This window comes from Helianthus annuus, chromosome 4, assembly GCF_002127325.2.
Source record: "Helianthus annuus cultivar XRQ/B chromosome 4, HanXRQr2.0-SUNRISE, whole genome shotgun sequence".
In the NCBI taxonomy this organism is placed as follows: Eukaryota; Viridiplantae; Streptophyta; class Magnoliopsida; order Asterales; family Asteraceae; genus Helianthus; species Helianthus annuus.
Window position 1 is genome coordinate 155627159 of NC_035436.2, and position 11326 is coordinate 155638484.

The 11326-nt window shown below is 32.8% G+C and overlaps 1 protein-coding gene across 1 annotated transcript; it reads right to left on the reverse strand.

The window, feature by feature from the left end:
• Nucleotides 1-1216: 1216 nt before the first annotated feature.
• On the reverse strand, nucleotides 1217-7577 carry LOC110933765 (protein FAR1-RELATED SEQUENCE 5-like). Its single transcript, XM_022176971.1, has 7 exons — nucleotides 7520-7577; nucleotides 5186-5313; nucleotides 4145-4148; nucleotides 3334-4093; nucleotides 2886-3144; nucleotides 2191-2757; nucleotides 1217-1852 (listed from the first exon to the last, which is right to left on the reverse strand). The coding sequence occupies exons 1-7, from the start codon at nucleotides 7575-7577 to the stop codon at nucleotides 1217-1219; spliced, it is 2412 nt and encodes an 803-aa protein (XP_022032663.1).
• Nucleotides 7578-11326: the final 3749 nt, after the last annotated feature.

Sequence of the window (11326 nt, forward strand, 5' to 3'; positions counted from 1 at the left end):
TCTTGAACGAATCTCACATCCAAATGCAGCAAACATGAAGGCTACATCAATAAATCCTCTTCAAATGCCATGGAGAACCTATTTTAATGGTGTTGATTGTGGAATTTTTCTTATGCGCCACATGGAAACATACATGGGTGAAGATGCAAATAATTATCGTTGTGGTTTCGCAGAAGAGAATCTGGATTACAAAAGAAACAAATTGAAGACTTGCGCCGAAAATACACAACCAAGATCTTGTTACATGATGTTAACGAGAATAAACTATACGTTATTTCCTTGGTGTCAAATTTTCAACAGTTACCCAGCTAAAGAAAAACAAAAGCTAAAACGAGGTGGATTTAAAAGAATCTTGTCAAGGATGCTTAATGAAGTCGATTAAGTTGATGTTTTTTTCATTTTGGACTTGATGTATAGAAACTTGATGTTTTGTTTCAATTAAGTCGATTAAGTTGATGTTTTTTTTTTCATTTTGGACTTATGTATAGAAACTTCGTGGATGTTAATGTTTTTAAGGAGGTTTATGTTTTCAGGAAAATATGACACAATGTTCATGTACAGGAAAATATGACACCATGTTTTTGTACAGGAAAATATGAGACAATGTTTTCGTACAGGAAAATATAACACAATGAAATGATATATGACACAATGGAATGAGATATGACACAATGAAATGATACATGAAACAATGAAATGATACATGACACAATGAAATTATATATGACACAATAGAATGATATATGACACAATGGAATGATATTATGAAACAATGGAATGATATATGACACAATGGAATGATATGTGACACAATGGAATGATATATCACACAATATGACACAATGAAATGATATATGACACAATGAAATGATATATGACACAACAGAATGATATATCACACAAAGTAATGATATATGACACAATGAAATATAAATGACACAACGGAATGATATATGACACAACCGAATGATATATCACACAATGAAATGATATATGACACAATGAAATGATATATGACTATATATCACACAAAGTAATGATACATGACACAATGGAATGATATATGACACAATGGAATGATATATGCCACAATCAAATGATACATGACACAATGGATTGTAATAGCTAAAAATACGCAATGTATAACACAAATAGATTGAAATATCTAAAATAAACAATGTATGACCCCAACACAATTAAAGAAATAATAGACACTCTATTCTTGCATATTGGTAACTCCTGAACTACTTGTCGCTTCTTTCTCCTTAGTACTTTGTATGCGTAAACTGCATGTGCGTACATTATGACCAGTACCTTTGCAAAAACTGCATCCTTTTTGTTTCTTCCCAGCTCGAGTAATTGCAATCTCACGATTTGACTTCAAACGCTTATGAGTCCCTTTTGTTCTTGTTTTAATTGGATTTCTAACTATAACATCACATGGTTCACTAGTCCCAGTCATTTTTGCAAATCTATCTCTCCTACTAGGAGCCGGAGCAACAACTTGAACATCATCAGCCTTAGACATGTAAGCTTTTAGATAATCTCTGTAAAGACACAACTGCTCTTTGTCTTGAACCAATCGATTTATTGTATATTCATTTGCAAACCTTATTTCACGAAGTATTTCTTGAATATCATCACCATTGTTTTCGATATCATCATACCTTATAGGTCGAAGTGAACTATTTGGAACGGCTTCTCTCCTCCAACGCTTTGCCACATACTTCTTTGGGAACTCAGTTACGTAACAAAGCCTAAGAACATAAAAAATATGTCGGCATATTAATCCCCATTGTTCAAACCTTCTACAACTACAAGATATTGTTTGATCTTCATTTCGAAACATAACCTACACATAAAAAATTAAAAACAATAAGACACAATGAATAAATATGACGCAATGTCATCAAATATGACACAATAAATTACAAAATACATTAAGAACCATAAGACACAATGAATAAATATGACACAATGTCATCAAATATAACACAATAGATTACACAATACATTAAGAACCATAAGACACAATGAATACATATGACAATATGAATACATATGACACAATTAATTAATTAGACACAATGAATAAATATGGCACAATGACTAAATATGACACAATATCATTAAAAAGACACAATGTAAAAATACACAACATATGATACAAATACATGAACAAAATTATACCTCAAAATATGAAGTGCATGGCTGTAAGATATCCTCAATTTCAAACTTCATACAACCATCTACTTGTTGTCTAGAAACAGACACACATTTGTTAATGGCATCATAAATCTCCAATTGTTGATCCAAAAATATTGTCCGTGTAAACAACTTTAAGGCTTGTTCTTCAAGTACAAAATCAGGGAACCAAAGTTCATCTTCATTGTATCTTGTTTCATGATCATTTTTTCTATGCTCGTACCTTTGAGCCTCAATTGCAGTTTCAAAATGGCTAAAAAACTCAACCAAAGTTGAGTGTGGATTGCAAAATTGATTAAAGAAATGATTCTCGCTCTCTGATCTGGATGTCGTACGCATAAGCCCTGACAAATTTTCTTCTAAATAGTATGCTGGAATCCAATCATGTCTAATATTATAAAGACTGCCCAACCATTCATGATTACTTAAACAATACTCAGAAAGTATTGCATGCCACTTCTCCTCGAACTCATTACGTGAAATTGAATCTGACCATACAATCTTCGCCAATGTTTTTTTAAAATCTGTAGTGTTACACAAAACTGGTCCAAGCTACAAAATAAAAGAAACAATAACAATAAGAAACAGAATAAAAGACACAATAATGACACAATAACTGAATAAAAGACACAATGACAATAAACAATAAAAATCTAAAAAAAACAAAATTAAAATGATACCTTAGGAGTCAATTTCTCCCATATGTGCCTCATACATAACCTGTGACGGCTATCTGGTAAAACATCTAAAATAGCCCTTTTCATGGCAGGATCTTGGTCGGTAACAACTACTTTAGGTGCAACACCAAACGCCTTAACATACATCCTCAACAACCACCTATATGAATCAGCAGTTTCTGATCCAAGAAGCGCAGCACCAAGCGTTACATTCCTATTGTGGTTATCTATACCAGTGAAAGGAACAAATACCATATCATACCTACAAAAAAGATAAAATAAAATTAACAATTTGACACAATGTTATTATATTTGACACAATGTCCTTAAATATGACATACTATGGACTTATATATGACACAATGTAACTAAATATGACACAATGATAATAAACAAAAAGTTCTATACAACCCATAATTCTTAATTGTTTGACAGATATGTAGCATCAAACCCAACGACATCACTAAAAACCATATAATTAATTTTTGAAATCTCATCCGCCCAGAAAACACCACCTAAAGTTCCATCTTGATTGACTTCATACTCAAATGAGAAATTTGGACAGTATTGTTTTTTCTTCGCAAGACGCTTAATAACCATATCTACATCATTCTCCCCAATGTATTGATTTAAGTCCCTCTTATAATTTTTAAAATCAGTTCTTGTAGCACCTACCTCCTCGTAACTACCATACAAACTTTTCAAAACATTAAATGCCCTTACAGGCCCTAGATTTATCGTAGACAACGCTTGAATGGCATTTTCTTTTGCATGATCAACCCTTCTCACGGATCTCAAAAACTGGAGGTCTTCTTCATGCACGAAACTATGATTATGTTCCTCTTGGAAAATATATACTTCAAACTTCCCATCAACAGTTAGCTGTAACTTAATATGAGCCTCACATCCAACTCTCTTAGATGGTTTCCGACGCTTTCCTGTACCCTTATTAGGAATTTTAAAACCTTCTTTAGAACATGTAAAATACTTCAACTTAAGAACACCATTTGTATTGTTGTATGAAGTGTTCTTCCTAACCGAGAAACCACTTGCATGAGCATACTTGACATAAAAACCATAAGCTTGGTCAATTGAGTCAAAGACCATACCAACACGAGGTTTAAGTGACTCGCTCACAGCAGGAGTGTAAAATATTTTTCCGGTACGTGGTGATACACGCCGTACACCACGTTCTTTGTAAACTATAGCATCTACACAAATAAAAAATAAAAATGTAAAATTAAAACATATATATGTCATACAAACCTGGCAAATAAACAAAATAACACATTATGACAAAATATGACATAATTTCAGACAATAACACACATGTCAAAAGCAGAATAACACGCATTTAAATAAACAAAATAACACATTATGACAAAATATGACATAATTTCAGACAATAACACACATGTCAAAATCAACTAAAAAGTTAGTTAGGCATAATGAAAATAAACAAAATAACACATTATGACAAAATATGACATAATTTCAGACAATAACACACATGTCAAAATCAACTAAAAAGTTAGTTAGGCACAATGAAAATAAAATAGACACAATGCATTAAAAACTTAAACAATGCAGAGCAATAGACACAATGCATTAATAACTTAAACAATACAGAGCAATAGACACAATGCATTAATAATTTAAACAATATAGAGCAATAGACACAATGAAAATAAAATAGACACAATGCACTAATAACTTAAACAATACAGAGCAATAGACACAATGCATTAATAACTTAAACAATACAGAACATATAACCGTTTTAGATCTCAATAAGAATTCGCGACAATAAACGAATGAAAAATTTAGGTTAAACATATACCTAATCATAATCAAAACAGTTTTAGATCTCAATCAGAAATCTGAACATCTGAACGATAACATCGATGAAACAACCAAAATTGCGACAATAACATGGTCAAAATTCTCAATGATAATAGCAGAATTCTCAACAATAAACATGATCAAAACACAGTTTTTAATTAGATCTCAATCATAATTTTCAACGATAACATCAAACTTAGAGCACGTACCATTCATCGGCATGAAATTTGTGTAAAATTGAAGCTTCAATCTCGTGAATTGCGATCAATTAGGGCAAAAATCACGTCTGTATCGTAATCCCTGTTTTATGGTGCGTATCCCTGTTTTATTGTGATTTATTGAAGGCTTAAATACTTTCCAAAAATGCCCCTCCCTCTAATTTAGGACTAATTAAAGATTAGATGAAGTTTTTGCCAGGTGTCATCATCCTATTCCTTCTTACCCTTCTTACATTTAACTACCTTTGTATTTGATCCTTTCTCTTGATTTGAGATAGAGTATTTTGTTGTGATTTGGGGGAACTCAAGAGCGGAGTGTGTTTTGTCGGCTATGTTCTTCTCATCGAAGCGGCGTTCAGCTTTTGGCTTGGCTGACAAAAAAAGAAAAAAAAAGAAAAAAAAAGAAAAAAAAGTAAATTACAACTTTTGTGCTTTATATATGTACCGGTCAGAACCCGTGCGTTGCAGCGGCGGCGATAATTTACAACACGAAACTTGATAATTTAAACACTATACCCGCGCAATGCTACGGGGACAACTTGCAACGCGATACTCTTCATGTTTTGGGCTTCATCTTATTATTCTTATGGTGTCTATGGAAAATTTAAGGTATCGTTTCTTCTAAAATTATAAAAAGAAAAAAAAAACATTGGGGTTCTGAGATCCCGACCGATTCTATGTGTGCCTGCCCTTGTTTGTCTATATGTATCGTTGTATTCTTCTTTTCTACTTATTGGATAACAAACCTGAGATCAAAGAACTAAACCTGAAAGAAAAAAGGCCAAGAATTTGTTTTAAAAAATACAAAAAATGAGGAATATAAGATTCGAACCTGGGTAACATTTGTGAAAAGACAACAGCATAATTAGCAATCGAACCATGTAATCTTTTGTTAACTATGAATGACCACAACGATTTAAGTAAAAAACTATAGAAGACCAAATGTAATATATGATATTAAAAACATAATTCTTCATGAAATGAGTATTGCTGATGTTCATAGTTAATTTCATCTATACTGCATATATAAATCTCATTTGTTCATAATCGACCTATAATAATCAAACATACATCCTAATCCTTCCGTTCATTCCCATAACATTCATCACCAATCAATCATAATCAGAACACAAATTTTGACCTAACTAAGCTCATCATAACCTAATCTCTACTCATTCATCTAAAATCCACAAATTTAAAACCGAAAAAGCGAATATAAACCGATCATTTTGTCAATCAGTGTGAGTTCATCTAGAGCCTTTTCAATGAGTTCTTAAACTTGAGCACAACCAAGTCGCTTCTCAATGGCCTCCCAATCCTTTTCCTCATATATTAACACCAGTTAAAACCTTTTGTAAATTTATCATCGACTTGTAAATTTGACTAACCACTCTTAATTTCTGATTTGCTGGCAGTCTTTGACACCCCTAGTATCGAATTGAAACCCTGGGCACGAAGTAAAAAGAATATTAAAACTCTTGACTTGTTACAACAATATAGAAAAGCAAATTATTATTATTGGAATATAGATGAAATAGCTCAACAGCAAACTTACCGGTTTAGCTTGAACAATGAGGCTGTGGTGATGAAAATTACCACTTGCAGACCTCATATGATAAGGGCACACGGGGTGGCAACATTATTTACCGTGATAGAATTCTATCACTCGTGGAACACCGCCGCCTCCATGTTTATCACGAGTTATAGGAATAACTCGTTGAATATATAACGCGTTGAACTTGATCAAATGAATGTGTATTACTTGTACATTGGGTATTAATACTTGTACATTGGAATCTCATCACTAGTGATACCACCCCCTACATTTCTATCACTAGTGATAGAACATTGGGTGATGACATGGCATGATTTGATTGGATAGTGGGATTGATAGAAATCCATCACTAGTGACCACCCCTCCTCCCCTAATGATATAGTGTGCGCAAGGAATGTTGTGACAAAAAGCTTGAACATGGTGATGCAAATCCTCTTGTCTGAGTTGACAAACTGATGACCAAGTAGGAAAAAAATACATAATTGAGATTAATATCGGATATCATAGGTACCAGTGATTGATTTTAAAAGCGAAAAGTGCACTGTGGCGACAAGGTCTAAAACCGAAGCACAAAAGCGGAAGGCTTTTCGTACACAAAGTGCATTGTACTTATATATTTTATATGTCCCGTAGGTTTTTAGCATCCCCTACCCAAAATTTAGCCATATATGGTTTATACATTGATTTAATGTATAAATTACTTACATGTACCACCTTTAGCTAAATATATTACACTTTGATACAAAAAAAAACTCCCTGTACAAAAGGCGTGTGCCTCGGTGGGATTTTTTTAAAACACATTTTCTTTTGCGTCGCATTATTTTAACAAAAGTGCAGGGCTTTGCTTCGCGTTTCCTTAAACCAATAATCAGTGTCAACAAATAGGTTGAGGGTATGAATCAACCAAAGTGTAAATGACATAAAAAGGTCCACCACACCTTTAGAGATAACAAATCTAACCTTTGCTTGATATGAAATTAGTTCCTTCTCTTTAACTTACTTCTGTTGGTGACTAAACATACATATGGACCAAGCAGGAAAGATGTATACCGGGGCAAGATATCTGACAAGATCCCCCATGGTCATAAGAACCCTGCAAAACAGTAAAAAATTCTGAAACAGGAACATACAATCCATATAACACTCTTAAATATCGAGCCATCTATAATTGTCTTACTAAACGAAGGATCTCTCACTGTAACAAAACAAGAATCTCCAAAGATGCTCCAACCAGTCGTAAGAAAAATAGAAGCATATATCTTGACCTAAGTTTCTAATTCATCCTTACCTTACCAAATCAATAGCATAGAAAAATAATCAACTTCTTACTAAATTGACTTTAAGGCCAGTTCAGAACCTCCCAATTCGTGAAATTCAACCACAAAAATGGCAACCAAAAAATGATGCATCATCAAAACTAATGTGATTTAGGTGGAAGAAACACAACTAAAAACACAAAATTGACCAACCCATGAGCCAGCTAAAACCTTCTGCGGATTACGGGCCTTCGCGTGCCGCGACGACGAAAACGTTTCCCCGTCGTGTAGCGCGACGGGCTTATTTCCGAGCAACAAGTTTGTTTTAGGCAAGTTTAGTCCCTGATGTTTGGTATAAAGCATATTATAAGGTATTTTAGTATAAATCAAGATGATTTAAGGCATAATTATCTTATATCAAGGCGTAACGTGTAAACTAAATATGTAATTAGGTGTGGTACGAATATATAATCATTGATTAAGTATCGTAAACAAATTGATGAAGCATAAGCACGTGTGTTCACGTATTTAGGATAGTTGTTTATAAGATAACATGTGTTTACGAGAGTCGCGAATATGCATCAAATGTGTATGTGGATCGAACGTATAATCACAGATAAATAAACAAGTATAATCCGTATGAAATGACCAATTTTATTACGATCGAAGTCTCGGTTTATAAAGTTACAAAACGAAAATACGACTACAAGAGGAACAAGTTTCCAAAAATAGAATTTCAAGGCGAACTTTCTAAATACGGAAAGTTCTAAAAAGCGAGGCGTTACAAGAACGATGGGTTTGTTTGTTTAGAGAGAGAAAGAGATAGTGTTGGTATATAATGTTTTTAATTTCTTTCTTTTAAGATGTTTATTTTAAACAATAATGTAAAAAGATGATTATACTATACCCTTGTTTGCCTTGCACATGATGTGATTTAACAGAAAAAATTAACTGGGTTAGTGCTAAAGGACATACTGTTGGAATTTTCGTGTAACTTTTAGAAAATGATTTTTACTCAATTTGTCAAACAAACTGAACGCAGCGGAAAACATGTACACAGGGTTCGGTTCTAAACCGTTTCCACCAGCGATCTCATTATAATCAAAATAGGTTATAATAAAACTAGTATTAAGCCCCTGCGTTGCAGCGGTTGTCGTAAAACTGTGTCAAGTAGTATTAGTGCTATACCAATATCAGCGATCACCAACACCGGAAAACTCGTAAAAACAAAATAAATAAATAAAAAATAATAAAGCCGAGCGAAAAGCAGACGTAAAATCTTTGAATTACGCACACTCGTTGCAGAGAAATTAAATCGAAACATAAAACATAGAAAAAATAACTAAGTTAATCCAAGACCCGTGCGTTGCGACGAACGTGTCAAACGGAGAAAAATAGATGTGTTTTGACGGGCCAAACGGGAAAAATATACGAAAAATGTTGAACCCCACACGCACGTTGCGGTGCGTTAACTCACAAAATTTAGAACTAAACGAAAATCTTGGGAATGATGAAAAGTATGGTGGAACAAAATTGAAAATTAAAAAGAGTTGGGGTTAAATTGGAAAAGATGAAAAGCTTTAGATTAATAAGTAAAAAAAACAACGGGTCTAAATTGCAAAATTATAAAAGTTTTGGGTAATATTATTAATAAGTAAAAAAACAAAGGGGCTAAAACAAAGGATATTAATAATTTATTAGATATTAGATCTAGATATTTATAATATTATTAATTGGATTTATTAATATTAAAATAAAGATAAGGATAAAGATAAAGATAAGTGATATTTATATATATTGGTTATTAGTATTAAAAGAAATATATTAATGAAATAAATATAAATAAAATTTATGTGGTTGAAGGAGAGAATGCCATGTGGCATTATTTGTAGTCTTTTATTAATATTTAGATTAAAGAATCGTGACATCCAAGAAAGACACCTTGGTTCAACGAACGATCTCGCTAGATGATCGTTGACCACGAAATCATATTTGTTCGCTTGAAACGATTTCAAACGAAACCTTTAAACTAAAGAAAAATAAAGTTCATAAACGTTACTTACCTTTTTGCGTAATTGAAGAAACACGAACTTAAAGAATTAAGATCAATTAGAAGCTACTCTTTCTCTATTTGCGACGACCAAGAAAAACCACCAAAATTGAAGTTCGTATCCTATGTATCTTTTTCAACTTCTATGAAAGTATGACAAACCTTTTAAAAGCATGCAAACTTTTTCAACTAAAAAGTTCCGTATACATATTAATCTGATAGTTCAATCTTGAGATTTTTTGGGAGTAAATATATAAAAGATATATATATCTTTTATTTTAAATCAATTGTATTCTAAACACAACTCCTCCATAATTATCTCATAATTAACATTAACATTATATATAATATAATACATATATATTATATATAATTTTTTTTATAATTAACAAATTAATTATAATATATCTTATCAAATCCGGCTCTACGTAATTATTCCAAATAACTACCCGCTTCTTTTATTACGCTTATTATTTCGTGATCCGGTGATTAACCATTAAAACACCATTATATGTTCGTTGCCCAAAGTGTAACTCTTTGGGTCGTACCTTGACGGCAACGTTGAATCTTAATCGACAATTGAACATTATATCCAACAATCTCCCACTTGGTCGATTGGCCGATTAAGTTTCAATGTAGACAATAGTGGGTGCCTAGCTGCATCATATTGCCCCCGGCAAGGTATGACAAATTTATGTCAACTAATTCTTTGCACTAATCAAACCTTTGGTTATGCAAATACTATAGCCTGGGTTATCGACTCATTTATCCCTCTATATTGAACACTTGTTGAACATGAGACATGGATCCAATTCATTCTCATATATTATTCAACCATTTCTAATTTCGTTCCTGATTTGAAGTGGTTTAACCAACTACTACTAGTTCGGGCGTGGCCACGCGTTTAACACCAGTTCAAACCAACGAAAGGCGCCAGAGTGTTCCTCTTCTAAGTATAGAAGCACAGATCCCTTTGGCTACAAACAACTCCCACTAAACTTCAGATCATTCCCAAAACTATCCTTATTACTGCCAGTTACGTACAGCGTTAGATAGAATCAAAGAGCAACCATTCATTTAAGTTAGTTCTAGTATGTACCGCAAGTCTAAGGATACAATGATCGTACCTATTCAAAACGTCTTATGACTAAGATCCATGAAGATCATTTTGAAACGAGTTACGCCCAATATGATTCAACTAATCATATCAGTGAATACGGTTCTCAACACTTTGAGTATCCATTATATGGATCAACCATCTAATTCATAATAGTCTTTTACCAGATTGATTCTCACGAATCTGATAGACTACGGACATTTTAGAATACAATATTCATAGATACTTAACGTACTAATATTTGAACACAGATATAATAGTTTAAAAGACATTCAACCATTAAATTCAAATAAACATAAAATACTGTTTACAGTTCAAAATGCACCAAATTACTAAATTACAAAATCAGACCCACTGTCTAGCATATCTAAGACCTATACAATCAGCATGCTTCTCGTGTCTCACT